The sequence below is a fragment of the Molothrus ater genome, chromosome 5, assembly GCF_012460135.2.
Source record: "Molothrus ater isolate BHLD 08-10-18 breed brown headed cowbird chromosome 5, BPBGC_Mater_1.1, whole genome shotgun sequence".
In the NCBI taxonomy this organism is placed as follows: Eukaryota; Metazoa; Chordata; class Aves; order Passeriformes; family Icteridae; genus Molothrus; species Molothrus ater.
Genome location: NC_050482.2, coordinates 30,344,437 through 30,361,978, shown reverse-complemented (window position 1 = coordinate 30,361,978; position 17,542 = coordinate 30,344,437). Strand labels below are relative to the sequence as shown.

The following is a 17,542-nucleotide window of genomic DNA, read 5'->3' as shown; positions in this document are numbered from 1 at the left end:
GTGTGGGTGTAACAAATTACAAGATTACTCTGACAAATGCTGCTCCAGTAACTAAAAAAGCTTCTGCCCACAACTACTGACTGTGGCTCTGGTACAGATTCCCAGCTCCCCAGCAGACTGGCAGAATGGAAAGCCCTGGCTCAGAGATGGGCATCATCCCTCAGTGTCACTGACAGCAGTGGGACAAATTTCCTCTGCTCGTTTCCCCATATCTTTTCACCACACTCTCCAAGAAGAGTTTTGTCTTCACTACAACTCACAGGTAGCTAAAGATAGCAGGAGGATTTCTACAACCAGTATCAGGACTCTCTTGTTTAGAGTTACAATGAGGAAATTCCTCCCTACTGACAGATTTTGGAACAATACATTAAATTAATACATTCTCATTAGAAATCATTACTTTTCCTATTATGAAGCCAAATTAATGCAAAACAAAACCAAGGAAACACTCAGCTTGTAAGTTCTTGGAAAAAACAAGAAGCAGCATGCATGGTGATCACTGGCACAGTAACTAACTACTACTTTTGATCAAAAAGAGCATTTCCTGCTTAGTACCATGAGTCAGTATTGGACTGTTTACTTACTGAAGGATCTTCTACAAGTAAAAGGAAAGCTGGGTCATTTATTAGCATTAACCCAAGTTTGGAGAGGAAAGCAATAGAGAGGCAGCAAGTATGAAACACAATCATGTTCCTGTGCACCTTAAGATGGTGTTCCTAAGAGCTCATTTTGCCCCTTTCTCAACTGCATTTAAACAGTACTGCCATTGGAAGTTGTTTACACAAGAATTAACTTTCAGAATCATGCAGTACTGCTGTGGAGGAAAAGGGACAGCAAAGGCTTCTCTCATCTATCTCCTAAAATTTAACCTGCCAAATTTGCTAGCCACTTTTCAATCATCTGGATCACAAATGCTGTCTGTAGGTAAGATGACACAGAGCATTTGTGTGGGGAAGGACAGTGCAGAAGTGATGGAGAAATTGTACAGTCAGTATACTTACTAGGGTTTTTATAGATAGGTAAAACCTACCTATGTTTGGTACTGGAAAGAACAGAAACAACAGTGCCCACTGATACCAGAAAAATTACACAGTGCTTACCTGCGACCACATTCTGAATATTTACCAATATTTTTTAATATTAAGGCAGCTGTTAATCGGATGTGTTTAGTTATTGGTCCCTCTTTTTCATCCTACAAAAGTAAAGACAAAAAATGTAAAAGCTCTGCAGTTAATAGCAGGCAACAATTAATATCTAATACTTGATTCAAACAATACTAACTGTGAAATCTCTGAAGACAAGGTTCCTTGATCCTCTCCTTAATGCCATTAGGGCAGCACTTGGATGATTCACAATGGCCTTCTGTGCTCTGGGAGTAGAGGCAGTAGCCCCTGCAGCTGGCTGCCTACATTAGTAAAGAAAGAATTTATAAAAATAAACTTTGTGCTGCTTTCTAGACAATTAACAACTTGGAAAGTTTATCTTACCATTTTTAACCTATCTGAACAGAGACACAAAGATCCATTAACACTTGGTGCTGATACATGATTGCTTCCACAGAGATAAGCCTCATTGTAAACCCTTAAGAGTCATGCACTTTATTCTATGTGAAAAAACACTTCTTTTGAAGAAGTATTGCTCATCACCCCTGACATGTGTGATGGAAAAGTAATATATTGTACTAATAACACAGCCATTTCCTGAAGTGTACCAATTTAAAGGGATGCTTCATCAGACAGGAACTGTGATAGCAGCTATGCAAATGCCATCTGAGATTTGGCCAGAGAAGGTCCTTAAAGTATAACCACTTAAAAGTTGACAAAGCTCATTGGGACCATTAGACACTAAGACAATATAAAATATGTATTAACTGTGATTAATGAGGAGCAATATAAAATAACATAAGTTATGTTATAAGACATAAAACATGTAACTGGTAAATCAGATCAAACATTTGTAAAACCAATTATCTGTCACTGCAGCTTTTAGACTGAGATTAATAAATTAAACAGGGTATAACAAACTTAGCATAAACAATTTCTCCATTTTCAGTATTAACACTAAAGTCAAAGCTGTATTTCACATAAAAACTTGGAAATTACTCATGCCATCAGAGTTCAGAATGTATAAATATGCAACTTCACCTAATGATTTACTCATAATGTCATCCTAAAACACGGTTTGAAGTATTAGTGGTGAAAAATATCACCACACTTCAATATTTTGAACAATATTATTATGAAGTCTTTTCATACCCTAGTAGAACTTGGTTAAGAAGTTTAAGTAGTGCTTACTTGTAAATGTGGCTTAAATGAAATGTAAATGTTCTATTTTTTTTTGAATGAAAGCCTGTAGGAGTTTAATTTAGGTATCTTATACTGAAAGTGAATATTCTAAGAATAAAACTTGAATTCTCTATTTAGTGAGACTTTCTTAGTAATCTGAGGTTCTAACAGCAAGGAAGCCCAGCTAAAAACTGGGTTACTTTAGTAAGAGACAGACTCCTCCCTAACACCTTAGCTCATAATCACTCTGTCATCCTCCCTGAATAGAAATAATACATATAAAATATATAAAATAAAATATGTAATATAGGAAGTAAATAAAAGGCTTTATGAAGTTAAAGGAGAATGGCAGGGGCTGAATTAAGAAAGTAGGCAATGACATGTTCATAGAAGTAGCACAGTAAAAAGAATTACTGTCTTCATTTTTAATTTCTGGAAGATTTTTATTTTCTCTGTATTGAGAAGCACAAGGATTCATCAATGGAGGCTGTTCTGAATGTCTCTCTTCAACAGTTATCATACCATATTTTAGAAAGCTGAATTACTATTCTAGAAATATTGAAAAAGGGACAACTGCAATAAATTAGGAACATAATAAAAATTATCTTCTCTTTGTAAGTTTGAAGAAAAAGAAATTGATAAAATGTTACTGAGAATTGATGTATGTCTGTGGGCAAGTATCTCTCAACACATCTATATTTCTTGAATTTCTTTAATTGTATTATCAACTTAACTTCAAACTCTACCATTTATGTTGTGATTTAAAGTAATCTCCTGCCCCACTCTCACAGAGCATTAAGAATATTCACCTTTGCTTCAGTGCCAACAAGGAAAAAAAAAATCACCCTGAACCCAAGAGGATTCCAATGCATAAAGCTACAGTCACTCAGCTACCTTTGAAAACCAGAAGAGTTAAAATAATAAAACTTGAAATGCAAAGAAATACAGAATTAAAGTATAAAACCAATTCTGTAATGCAGCTTTACAGTGCCTAACTGGTTCTAGAAAAGCCATTACAGATTTTTCAAGTGGGTATGGTGTTATGATAGACAGAAAAGATGATCAGGGAATGGGCCTCGTCTGTCACACTGTGCTCTGTTTGACTTCCAGCACTGGTAACGCTCACAATCTGAAGTCTCTGAGGTAGGTGTAATTTTTACTGAATAGTGAGGGATTAAGTAAAGAGAGTTCACCTAATAAATGCCTGAAAGTTGATGACTTAAACATGCTTTGTCTCAGTACCAGGTCTTTTTCAGCTGCTTCAGAGCTCCATACATGAGTTTAATGATATGGAGTATCAGTTGTGATATATCTGATATATCTAACACACTTCTAGGACTCAGAAAAAAGAACATTAAGCCAAGACCTTGAAAGACAGCTTTCAAACATGAACCTGTAAGACAGCTTGAGGTGAGCTGCTGGACTGGGCTTAGGGTTTCAGCTGACACGTCATGCATTCTGGAAAGCAAACTATCAATTCTTGTGTCCCTCATGTAGCTGCTGGATGCTCTTTTCAGCTGTGCTAACAGAACTGTGGAGCAGTGCTGTAAGGTAATGTGGGGGACAGGACACACTACCCTTCCCCAAAATCCTGCTGTTTGTTAAGGGAGGAGAGTAAAAGTAACAGAAAGAGCTCCTTTACGTCTTCACAAGACAGGAAGTGTATGAACTGCTCTGAGTGCTGACAGAGAAAGGTCTCATCTCTTCCTTTTGTTCCAGCCCACCTCCCGTACTGGTGTTCAACCCACAGTAAGGCAAATAGATTCCACTCATGTGGCAAGCCCACTCTTTCGTTCTATGAGCTTTTTTTTTAAAAAACAAATTGATTTAGCATGCAATCTAACAAAAACTAAAGCTAGTTCCCTCTCCATAAACAATGCACAGCCGTGAGAAGCAATAAGGGATGTCACAGAGAGTCAGAACAGAATCATAAAATCACTTAGGCTGGAAAACACTTCTAGAATCACCAGGTCTAAATATTAACCACTGCCACATCCACCACTAAACCATGTCCCTATGCATCACATCTGCACATCTTTCCAAGACATAAAACATCCAATTTTGAGCAGAGGAATGTTCTCATTTCAATTTGAGCTCTGAAACCACATCCTTAGTATCTTGTGGTATTGCAGTCTCAGTAAGTTAGCAAGAACTGGTTATGTGTGTAAATTCCTGCTTTCTGAATCTGACCTAATTAGGGAATTCTGCCTCAGAAGAGGGGATGTACAAACAGTTTTTTTCCTATGACTACCTGTGCAAATTTAAAAGAAGCTTGTGAGGACACATAGCTACTGGAATGTGTTATCTGTGTGATGGAACATTATGTAAAGGCTGAGTTAAGAACACATCATGCTAGTAGATGGTGTCAGCCCTACACTTCTCACTTACCAACTATTTAAGACTAAATTACCGTAATTCTTCTTTCTCTGGTTTTCCAAGGTCTGAGTGTTGCTCAGTTTAATGAAACAAGGCCCCATAAAGCAATTTTAAGTCTGTGTTAAGATTTTTTTTTTTATATTAAAAAATAAAAGGATTCTCAAACTAAATTTCTCAGTTTTCGTAGCTTGACTTTCTTTGCTGCCTCCAGCAGCTTGGTAGCAGTTTTACAAGCCACAAAACAGAACAGCAAAAATCTGCCTGGGACAATGTAATTACATCTAAAGTGGTTCCAGTCAGTTACTAACAAAGGCCAGGTCTTGACACACTTACACAAGTAACTGAACCTTGAACAATTCAACTATTAACACAGCCAGCCCCAAAACCTCACACCAATGGGATTGTACTCTGCAATATTAATTCCACATGGTCGAAATCATTCTGGGAAAGAGAAGAGCCAAATCTGATTTCAGATAGCAACACAAAATCAGAAGACTCTGAGGAGTCTATCGTTTATCTTGCTTGCTTGTTTAAAGGAAAGTTTATTACAACAGTTCCTGGATCAAATCAGCCCAAATTTAGACCACAAAACTGGAAGGAATACAGCAAGTTACAAAACAATCCATCTCAGCTGTGTGACACATGAACCGTACACAATAAATAACTTACCATTTGTATGACAAGCACTTCCCTGTTACAAGGACAGTTATAAAATACTGTCCAGTTGGGCAAAAAAATACAGGAGCATGTTGAGAACAACGTTTGTCATAGAGTTTTGACCCATATGCTTTAAAGAACTACCTGGGGTTTTTTTAAGGTAACTGCAACCACATCAGAATCTACTCCCTTTTTTGTCTTACTGGAATGGACCTCAAATTTGATTACAGATTGTTAAACATACAGAGTTTCACCTGATAAGGCAAGTTATAAACAAACTCTTTCAATAATTTCTAATTCTCCTATTTTTTCTATTGTTAATGAGGCTCAAATCTCTTACTTATTGGAAGGCTTCTGATTTCCTGGTTGTCCAAGTTCATCTTGCTTTAATCCTGCAAGCAAAGCATCTCTGGAACAGTGTTTATCCTATTTGAGGAAAAGAGAAAGACAGTAAGAATGGTGTGTGGAAATTTACCATGAAATTCCTATAGTTTTCTGAAGTAATATGTGAAAGAAAATCTGTACCTGTAAATGGGTAATGAAGGAAAACCTCTGCCGCTGGAAAGGTTCACATCCCTCCCATAAGCACTGCCCTGGGTACACATCTTTTCCTCCATGCTCGGTTGCTGCATGATAGAAAACCTGTGATGGTGTCTGAAACCACCTACAAAAAGAGGAGAGGGGAATTTAGTTTATTTTTTCGTCCCCAGTGAATGGTTAAGTACAAATCCAACAAACATGAACTCATAGTGGTCAACATTTTTTTTTTCTGAATTGAGACACACATTGATAAACGGAAAGTTGCAAAATTTTGAAGGGAAAAATAAGTATACATGTTACCAGTGAGCTACCAATAAATGTCAATATGATTTTTCCAAACTTGATTGAAATATCATGGTTCTATTTTCTACTTACACTTCACCAAAGAAATAATGCATGTTAAATCCAACAGACCCATTCTCTGCAATATACAGCAACAAACTATAAACAGCTTAACTAGATGAGGTTTACATAATATATTTTTATATTTATATATAAAAATACACAATATATTTATAGAAGATAATCTCTTATGTTCCTTCTCCCATTTTTCTTCTCCACTAGCAGTCAGATTCAGCCCTTATTTAAATCTGATCAATTTGGTGGCCCTCCTCTGGACTCATTCCAGCAGGTCCATGTCCTTCCTGTGCTGGGGACCCCAGAGCTGGATGCTCTGTGCTGGGGACCCCACTGCAGGTGGGGTCTCACTGGAGCAGAGTGTAAGGGCAGAATCACCTCCCTTGACTGGCTCTCTGTGCTGGGAGTGCCCATGGCTGGGTCATGTCCAGCCTCTCCTCCCCCAGCACCCCCAGCCCTTCTCAGCAGGGCTGCTCTCCATCTGTCCATCCCCAGCCTGTGCTCATACCAGGGTTTGCCCCAACCCAGGTGCAGCACCCTGCCCTTGGTCTCGTCAAACCCCATGAGATTCCCATGGACCCACTGCTCAGGCCTGTCCAGGTCCCTCTGGGTGGCATCCTGTGCTCCAGGTGTGTCAACTGCACCACTCAGCTCAGTGTCACTGCAAACGTGCTGAGGGTGCACTCGATCCCTTCATCCATGGCATTAATGAAAATATTAGATAACACTGGTCCCAGTACAGACCTGTGAGGGACACCATGTGTCACTGAAATCCATCAAGACTCTTAGCTACTGATCACCACCCTCTGAATGTGACTGTCCAACCAATCCCTAATTCATCTACCAGTCCACTTATCAGATCCATCTCCCTCCAATTTAGGAAGAAGGATGTTGTGGGGGACCATGTCAAAGGCTTTACAGAAGTCCAGATAAATTATACCTGTAGCTCTCTCCTCATCCTCTGATGCAGTTATTCCATCACAGAAAGCCACTAGGTTGGTCAGACAGGATTTTGCCTTGCTGAAGCCATGCTGGCATTATTTGCTCTTACCTGTTCACCAGCAAGGGTACACCTCCTTTGACACTCCTTTTCTCATTAATGTACCTATACAAGCCCTTCCTGTTATTTTCTGTGTACCTTGCCAGGTTCAGTTCCAGTTTTTCCAGCTCTGTTCCACTCCTCTTTCCCCAAGAACCTTTCCTAACAGCAAGAAGTCTGCCTTCTTCAAGTTCAAGAGCCTGATTTGACTCCTTACCTGACCTAAATTTCTCAAGACTGCAAGCTCCACCAATGCATGACTGCTGCAACCTAGGCTACTTCCAATCTCATGTAGACAAATGATGTGCTATTGTAACATATATAAGCTGGTAAAAGAGAATTTCTGTGTTTCAAAATACATGACATGAAAATAGTGAATGACTCAAAACATTAGGGTTTTTTTAGTCTACATATACACCTTATGTATCTCAGATGTTACAAATTAGGCCCCTTACTCCAACAGAGAAAAAATGGCCTAAGGATTTAGCTGCTCAAAATTCACTTCAATACAACTAACCCAGCTCATCAATATCCACTTAATGTTTGGACCAAAGAGGCCTAGAAACCTAGCTGCTGCCATTTGGGAAGTTACTGCCAGCAGCTGCCCTCACACACTCTCAGCTTATGAACAGCTGTTCAGTGAGTGCTGTGATTCAGTCCCCTCCCTCCACATCCCGGTACTAATTTCAGCAGTGTCCACTATGCAAACATACTTGCAACTGATGCCTAGGCCTAAGAGTACAGATACTGATACCTGAACACTAAAACAACATCAAAGAGCTAATTTCACCCATAAACAAGTCTTAGTTATAAACTGAATGCTACTGCAGTAACCACCTGTAATACAGCAATTACCTTCTGCACTGGCAATAAATACTACTCTCTTTAAAAGCATTCATCTTTTACATGCCAGTTAACTCCTACTGAAGGGAAGCTAAGAAGGAGCAATACCTGGCTCTTGCTGTTGGTCCAGATAACCCATAGTAGGAAATGAAAATAAAATGTTTTACATCTACACTGGCTCTACAGTGGGTGTTTCAGAGGACAGAAAGATCTTCCCACAATAAAGGGGAATCAGCTTAAGCCTGGCACTAACCATTTTATGAATAATAAAATGATAATTTCTGGCACAGATGAAGCAAATTTCATGGCCTAAGTGAAATCCAAAATACAGTGCAAAACATTTCACTCAACGTGGCAAAGCTTCATAAAAATAAAGCTATTTCAGCTCTATTGACTGATTCACTGTTTAATATATTCAGTGTTATACACTTCAATCACTGACCTAAAAAGATTCAAACTTAATACCATTTTGCAGAGAAAAACTCTTTTTCCTTAGAGAAACACCTAACTATTGTAATAAAAAAAGCTTCCCTACTGACAATATGGTCAGTTCAGTCTAGACTCTTGTTACACACTTAATTCATCCATGGTTCTGTTCAACTGCTGAACAGAACATTAACAGCTGACTTGACAGGCACTGGAGATTCAATAGCATTTTCAATTTACTTTTTAAATACAAAGCAATTCAAGAGCAGACATCTGCCTGCCTGGGAAACAAAACAGCAGCTTTTAAATTAAGCTGCATACAATTAGCAGTACCTGCAGACAGCTGAAGTTCAAAGGAAAACACCTACTTTCTGTTACATCCTTAATGCAAAGTAATGTGCTGACTGACACCTTTTAGAATTTTACTTCCACTTCAGATATTAAATGTGAACAGATCTGCCAGAGACCAATCATTTCAACTATTTGCATAATTCAGCCTCATCTCATTGTAGTTTTTAGACACTACTAAATCTGTGGCATTTCAAATCTTGGTCTAATGTTTCCTAATTTAGTCCTAAAAAACCCAAACCAAACCACCAATACACACCACTGGAACGTTGCTGACTGGAGCAGCCAAATTAGTCAGTAGGAAAAGAACACACTATTTTATTTATTCATATTTATCCTGCTTCACACTAAAATGTTTAAGGCCTTCACTGACTTCTGCATTGCATTTTTGAAGCAAAGATAATGTTGGTATTTTTTTGAGAATTAAACTAAAGAACATGCATAGAGAAACAGGTGAAAATTATTTTTTCAAATGTGCCTCCTGTTGTATCTTTCCAGTTAGCTACAAATATCACAAAAAAACCCACAGTATTCTATCATTCTACTGTGACGAAACTGCCTGCTTAATCCTAGCAAAAAAATGCTAAGCAATTGAGAATGAAAACAAGAAGTGAATGTGAAGTTCACACAGACTAATGACCCACTCAAAAGAATCTTCTTGTTTCCCATTTAAATTACTCAATAAAAGCAGCTAAGATTGAGAGCTACAAACAAAAAAAGAACAGGTGGCAATTCCAGATTTTTCTTTACATCTAACAGAACCAGGAAGCCCACAGGAGATTTTATATACCTGTTTTTAATCAGGCTGTTTAAGGAATATGAATAAACAATACATATTTGAGAAAAATGCTAACTTAACATTTTGGCTCTCTCTTCACCACAGAGAAGGTCGAGTGTAATGTTTATCTAAATTGATTTTAGGCTGGGACTGAAATACCTATTTTAAAGGTGAGAGCATAAAAAAAGAGCTGTCATATGAACTAAATCTATTAATGCAAAAAATGCCTGAAAGCTTTTGAAAAGAATGCAATTTAAGCATGAACGAAAAGCAGTACAGGAAGTAACAGCCAGATAAACTAAAGCAACAGACATAATACACTAGGCAAGGAGCAAAATACAGAGACCAATGGCCTTGTAGCCCTGAACTTCAGTCTCAGGTAAACCTTCTGGAGTTGTATTTGAAGACAGACTACAAAAAGACTGATAATGTAAGGTAATTTAATACTACTGCTCCTCCTCCAGCCCCAACACAGTTTATCCTATGTAACCTTAGACAGGGAATAAAGTTGGTGACTTATACTTTGAAACCGTAGTTCAGCAAACTCTCTGACATGTTACAAGTTGGCAAGGCTTCTGTGTGACACTGCCCCAGCCTTTCATTCCAACCTCAATGCAACCCACCCACACCTAGGCATGAGTTAATGCATCTACTGTGCAGCCAGCAGACTGTGGCTCTTTGTTTCTATTTACTAGTAGTAAGGGAGGAAACTGCAGAGTAAGTAAAGCCTTACATATATTTCTTACATAGAGAAGTGTCACCTATCAAAGAAAGAAAAATCACTTTTAAAGTGAAAATAGTGCAATGATTTAAAAAGCACCAGATCTCTTGCACTGACTGAAAGTCTTGCATAGACTGAATGATCTTAGAATTATGTTTGCAAGGAATGAAACAAACAGAAATTACACCTTCAGGGGTTTCATACTAACCCTCATTCCCTATTCCTATAATTCTGTTCAAATGTCTTATTTTCACTATCCATTCCAAACAGTTAAACTTCTCCATCTTTTCATCTTAATTTTTAAATTTCCCACCAGCTTTTGCTTAAATCAGCTTTATGGTCCCTTTGTCATCCTACAGCAATGAGGCTGTCACTCTTTTTTGTACCATCCTATATGTTATGCAATTTTTCTCACTCACAATTTGTCTCCAGTTCTCAAAGTAGCTATTTGACAACTACCTTTTGTTCACCAACTCTCTGCCCTTGCCCACAAACTAAGCATATTCACAAATCCAAGTTATTTTAAAAGTCAGTGTCAAGATACACATACTTTCCATAAGAATTGTATCAAGCTTTATAAGCCTCCATCTAAATGTCTAGTAGTTCACTCCTCTCTAAGAACAGAAGCAAATTAAAAAAAAAAAATATTCATAGCTGTCTAGTCTTAAGAGCCAGTTTCTTACTACTTCCTTTCAAGAGAATGGCGTCCTCTGGAACACAAATGGTATAATTACCAAAATTAGTCATAAGCTAAGTAAGACTGTGACCAGGACATTGAAGTGCAACATCCTGCTCTTGCAGAACTGGAAACACAAGAAAATGTCAACCCATGATTTGTAACTGCAGTACAAGAACTATTTTATATGTCAAACCACCAAAGCAGAGAACAAGTTTCAGAGGTCAGAATTCTTTTAAATTAACCACACAACTATTTTTTGTTACTAAAGAATCAATATACTTCAAAAAAGTGACATAATACTCATTTTATGCTCTGAAGTATAACTCAGAGGAGTTAAGTGTCCTGCCTTTCCCCATCTCATTCAATTTCCCCAATACTTTTCACTTTTTCCTTTCCCCACTGACAAACTTTAAGGTAATTTAAGGAAACAGAATGGATGGAACTTGTAGAATCATCTTCTATATACAAGCATCTGTTACATATGAGTAGAAGGTAAATAAAGAAACCATTTACTTTTTACAAGATTGCCACAGACACATGAAGTTCTGTCCAGGTTTTTTCATTTGCTCTGCATGTTGACTTGCTGCAGTGTATGAAGGTGGCTGCAAATTCATCTGCTGGCCCTGTACTTGAACTGTTGGTATCGATGTTGCAGGTGTGCTCTGTAGAAAAAGTTAAAACAATTTTAAACAGGGCTTATTTCTATACTTGACATACAGTTTACTGCTTGTTGAAAGACTTTTTGTTTTACACCTTAATCCACCACAGGTGTTCAATTTTTCATACTCTGAACTCTGAATAAGCATTAGTAAGACACAGTAACATGAGGGACATACAACTTTTACACTGTAGTACTGATGCAGAACTTCATAATATTTAAATAATAAACTTCATGCCCAAATACAAATACAGAATTATGTCTGCAAAGAAATTTCTCAAGGGCACTAATGGAGCAAAGATTAACATTTTTTTCAAACACTTTGTTGTTGTTTAAGAAAAGGAAAAAACCTCATGCAAACTCAAGGCACTGCAGTATCATCAGCATAGGGAATAGCACCACATGCTCAGAATGCCTGACAATGCTGTACAACTTATACACAACAAAAACAGAAACATTTCAGAAAGCAAAATTACTTTCCCCTCACTCCCCTGCAATATAACAAAACACTTAACACTCAACTACAATTATCTTTCAAATTACCTAAAAATATATAAACACAAACTAATTTTATTTCTTTTTTTTTTTCTTTTCTGAATAATGGATATTGAATGCGGTATGTTCCATTTCAAAACACTGTCTGAGTCAGAATATTGTTTCTCTTCTTTATTTTTTCCTGGGAGTCTCTGGTCAGCAAGAAGTTTGTAAGGATGATGACAGTAGAAAAATTAAGCTTTTGAATATTATTTAGAGATGAAGACCCAACATCCTTTTCTTCCCCACTGTTTGAAAACAAATTCACACTCTAAAGAGATCAAATAATATTACTTCCAAGTCTGTGTAAGAATACAATAAGCAAACACTTTCAAATGGTGCACACGTTTAGATCTTTACAGCTCTGTTACTGAGTAGCTTTAGACTTTTACTACAAAGAAACCAATTTCTAACATTTCATTTTTATATCAACTTACATTTTCTTCCTGCTGATCTCTGTGGGCATTTTGGACAGCAGTCACACAAGGTAGTGAGTTAATAACTATCACAGATTATACTACATATATAGTATACTATTAAACTAACATGACCCAAGGGACAGCAAAAAAGCCTGATCAAAATCAAAACACATCCCATATCCAAACAATAAAACATGACAAAAATAAGGAAAAACTCTGCAAAGCACCTGAGTACAGCACAACTACTTATGATGCCTGTGATCCATCCACATATATGAAAAGTTGTAAGAAAGGACTTGACTTAGTCATACCTACTAACTATTTTGAACTCAGCAATGATTTTCACATAAGGATCTTTAAGCTATTTCACAGAATGGGTAATGAATCCTTCACAAGATATCTTTTAACAAAAGGTAAACCTAAGTGGAGTCTTTTAATTTCAATGTCCCCTTAAAAAGGCATTTTTAAAATTAAGCTGCAAGCAAAAAAAAGGAGTGTCAGCAGTACAGCTTGTTTTGCAACCTTCACTTGGCATCCCAGTATCAACACATTCTGATGGTCTTTTATGTGACTTTTTATCCCTCTAGAACTTCTGTCTCATTTAATGTGCTGAAGAGAAAATGAGCTTACTGAATGAATTGAGTATTTCGTTTAATTCTCATCATTCAATATGTGGTTCATGTATTATTTACTCCATTCAAAGCCAACCCTGTAATTAATCTGGAATTATGAATTTTCTCAAGGGTTTCACTGGCAAGCTCTCCTAGTGGTATTCAAAGGTTTTAATATCATCTCATTGAAAAATTGTTTATTTAAATAAGTTGATCTGAGATATACAACACAAAATGTTGCATTCTGAAAATGAAAGGGCTCAGAAAGAGAAACAAATTTTCAGGACAAAAAGTTGTCATTCAGTGTCCCCTCCCATTTTTTTCCACTTTTTTTTCCTCTGAGGAAAAAAGCTAATAAATTGAAAACAAACATGTAAAATAGCTGTTGTTGTTTAAAATTATCTTCTTACCGCTCTACTGTGGAGTAGTTTCACTTAAACTTGGTGGACACAACTTCCATGTATTTTTTAAGACAAATCCATTGCTTGCCTATCAGCAATGACTCATTTTTGATTATATTTTAAAATCAACATGTAAAGCAAAGTTACATTTGCTCCTAGCATTTTTTATTTTATTTTAGAAATGAAAGTTTTACAGTCAAATATCATAGAGCTTTCCTCTCTTCATTAAAGAGATCAGAAAGATTCATAAAGATCAATGCCAGTTTTTGGTTTCTTTTTCCCTCTTTTGTCATGTATTAGTTTAGTAATGCATGATACATGGGCTATCACTAAAATTAGGTATAGCCTTTGTTTTTCAGAAATTAAACTCCCTTTTCTCAGGGAAATATACCTAGAAATACTTGCTAGGTGCTACCTACTTTACAGTGCTCATATGCAATGATTATGTTAATGCACTTATTTCTTTAAATGAAGACAGACATTAACTTTTCCCTAATTAAGTCTAAGAAAAGTAACATCGTAAAGTCTTTCCCTGGGGCATAAAGATTCCAGAAAATTTCCTCCTCTAGTAAAAACATTTAATGAATCCAGATTTCCCAAGAAAACAAATGCCCAGTACTCCGCTACACTTGAAAGTGCTTCACAACACCCTTTTATAATCAAATTAGACCTCTCCATGATACAATTTGCAACTGCCACCACTTAGCCCTTTCCTCACACAATCTTGGGACTGAAAGGTCCTTCTAGAGCAGCAGCATCTGTCTCAGTAGGGTTTATACTCAATCCTAAAGTATACAAATACAAACTGTTAATGCCTGCACAGTCTAGTTACAGAGCAGATACTAGAGCCTACTTTTAACAAGCAGGTAGAGATTTTATATCGAGACTGGGCTGACTTTAGACTGAGGTATTGGAGAGGGGGAGGAAATTCAGCCTGGTCATGATAACCAAGACTACAACTAAGAACTTTCTGCTAACTAGAATGGACTGTTTACCAAGACGTTAATTAAATTTTATGCACAAGAGCTCCTACATTTGGGCACAGAAGCTCCTTGTGTGGTAGGAATAACAAACCCTATGAGTTGAGGACAAATGTGGCCTCCACTTAGATTTGACAGAACCAATGATGCTATTCCCTTTATGCATGAACAGATAACTACTTTATCATGATACGTGCATATTCTATTTAAAAGGCCTGCTATGCCACCATCAAGAGAACACTGTGCATCCCAGTGTGTTGGGGATTCTGTTGACATGTAGAGCCATATGCAGTTTAAAAGCATTAAGCTGCATTTTTTCCCCATCACTAATATGTGCACAGCCACTATAAATAAATCTAATTTTAAAAGAAACAATTATTAGTAAAAATACTTTTAAAGTATAACAGGATTTACAGCTTGATATGACAAAATTTTGTTTAGCTTATTCACGCTAATGAACACATCTATACAAACACATAAGCTGAAAACAAATGGAACAGGATTTGAGTGTGAGAAAGGGGTCAAGTGGGTAAGTAGGCACCAAAATAAATGTTCTTTTCTTGTTAGATTACCGAGAACTTTATGCCTCCTTGCAACAGTGTGCTTCACAAGTGAAGGGCAATAAAAGCACACAGATTCTGTATTTCACTACTTCCAGCTGAGGAACTCATTTGCTCTGTGGCTAGGAATGAATTACACCTCCTGGAGCTACACACCTGCTTTCTGGTGCATGGTAACTCTCAGCTTTCCAATCAACACAGAGCAGGAGCCAACAGCCAAGGCCACACAAATTTTGCCACCTAAATTTCAACACAAGCATGTTTCAAGTGGGCAGCCTTAAGAGAAATGGGCATGCATTGTTTGTGAGGGAATGACACTGATGAGCAAGAAAATCATTACTTTAAAAGCCAGATGAGGCAATTTAAATCAGATATGCTCAATTCTAAGGACTTGGCATGATATCAGAGCATTTCTTTAAAACACACACCAATTGGGACAAACCAACATGGTTATGTTCAACAGATGTTTTGGAGGCGTCTGAAGAGGAATAAGAAAATGTGGCAAAGAAAAGCATACAGGTAGGTAATTGCTCATTTCTTTTTCAACCACCAGTCTAGCACAATGCCTCAGGAAAGCAATAAACCATGAACAGAGAACAAGCAAAATAAAAGGAAGCCAAAAAAGTACAGTACCGGTTCTGTCTCCTCTCAAGAGTACATTTCATGAGCTTTCAAAATATAGCTTACAAAATTCAATACCCTGTGTATCATGTGTACCTATTCTGACATAACTAACAGATCCCACTTTTTATCATAATGCAAAATATGGAAAGAAATTTTTATATATTCAGTATACATACAGTTATTATTCAACAAGCTTTGCTAAGGTATACAATTAATAGGGAATTAGGGAATAATCTCAGATTATATACACAAGACACCTGTATATATATACAAAGATTATATACACAAGAAACCTGTATATAAATATATATATATATATACACACACACACAAAGAAACCTTTGTCCAATTGGCTTTTAATGGCACTTACATGGGCTATCCCATAAACAGCCAGTATACAATTTTAATAGGGCAATTAAATTAACATTTTTCCCCAAGCACACTGTATCATCCCATTTCAAACTACCTTTCATATAAGGAAACAAATTTATCTTAACTTCTAAATTCCCTTAAGGATTATTTAATACTTTCTTGCTTTCCTTAGTTTTTAGATTGCTGTTCCCCCTCCTGCTTTATTTGGTCATCCTTATTTTCAAGCACCTTCCCTTTCTCCTCTCTGTAGTTCATGACAGCTAATCCTACTGTAGTTGCATAACCAATACCCTCCTTCCTTTTCTGCCCCCTGAACCTCAATTTTCAGTCTTCCTGTCTGGTTTTACTTTTATTACATTTTTTTCTTCTCTCCCTTTCACACTCCTCTGAAATACAAGCTGTTAAGTAACAAGCAAACAGGAAATCGCACACTAAAAGCTTCAGCAGCTATGTAATTTTGCCATAGCTAATATCCCTTCATTCTCTGTCCCTTATTGTTTTTCTCCACTGGATTATATTTCTAATAAATTTTGTAATGTTTGCAGTAAAAATGCTCTCCCTTTTCCTTCTGCAAGACAGCCAATATATACTAAAGTACTTCAGAGAGGATAAAACAATGCAGATGCTCAAGTGAAAAAATTGTTTCTCAGCTACTGCCTTTCAGAAAAGTCAGGGGTAAGGAAGCTACTTATCAGATGAGAAGACTCAAAATGTGAGGGAGAAAATAGAAGATAACACAAGGCCTAATCCTAAATGAAGTCATCACTAAAATTCACACCAACTTCATGAGACTTCGGCTACATTTCTGGAAATTTAAAAATACTTCTAAAAGCAGACTTAATATTGGAAATACTTAGCATCTTCTTTTCCAGAAAAGCAATGGCTATTGCAGCTGCTCAGCAACTTTAGAGGAAGAAAAAGAGCTGGCCAGGGTGATTTTGTAGAGTTTATAATCCAACATGTTAATTTTAAACAAGTGGCGAAGATCTCTGCAAATCCAAAGCCAAACTACGATGTTCACTATATCTGAACAGAGTCCTCTAAAATGGGTTCAACTCTAAGTCCGTACTTGCAATATTATGACAGACATGATTCGTAAATAAACAAACATATGGCTAAGGCAAATAGTTAATGAATAAATTTCTCACCAAGTTCAAAACTAATTAACTCATTTCTCCCATTTTCTGGGATTTTGAAAAAAGGAAGGGCATCCTACAGACAGCAGAATGAGCAAGCTTTCAGGTAGGGAGACATTTCTACCAAATGGCAAACCCAAGAGGCAGTATTTCTGTTTGTAGAAGTAATGAAAAATGTAGTAACTATTCATTATAGTG

General features: G+C 36.9%; 1 protein-coding gene across 1 annotated transcript in view; it reads right to left on the bottom strand.

Annotated features, from left to right (window-relative positions):
* Positions 1-17,542, bottom strand: part of ARID2 (AT-rich interaction domain 2) — a 92,700-nt gene that overhangs the window by 1,514 nt on the left and 73,644 nt on the right. Inside the window, exons 16-20 of the mRNA XM_036400829.2 lie at positions 11,563-11,711; positions 5,844-5,982; positions 5,659-5,744; positions 1,282-1,405; positions 1,101-1,192 (exon numbers count right to left, since the gene is read on the bottom strand). Of these exons, the coding sequence (XP_036256722.1) occupies positions 1,101-1,192; positions 1,282-1,405; positions 5,659-5,744; positions 5,844-5,982; positions 11,563-11,711 (590 nt within the window). The remainder of the gene's footprint in view (positions 1-1,100; positions 1,193-1,281; positions 1,406-5,658; positions 5,745-5,843; positions 5,983-11,562; positions 11,712-17,542) is intronic.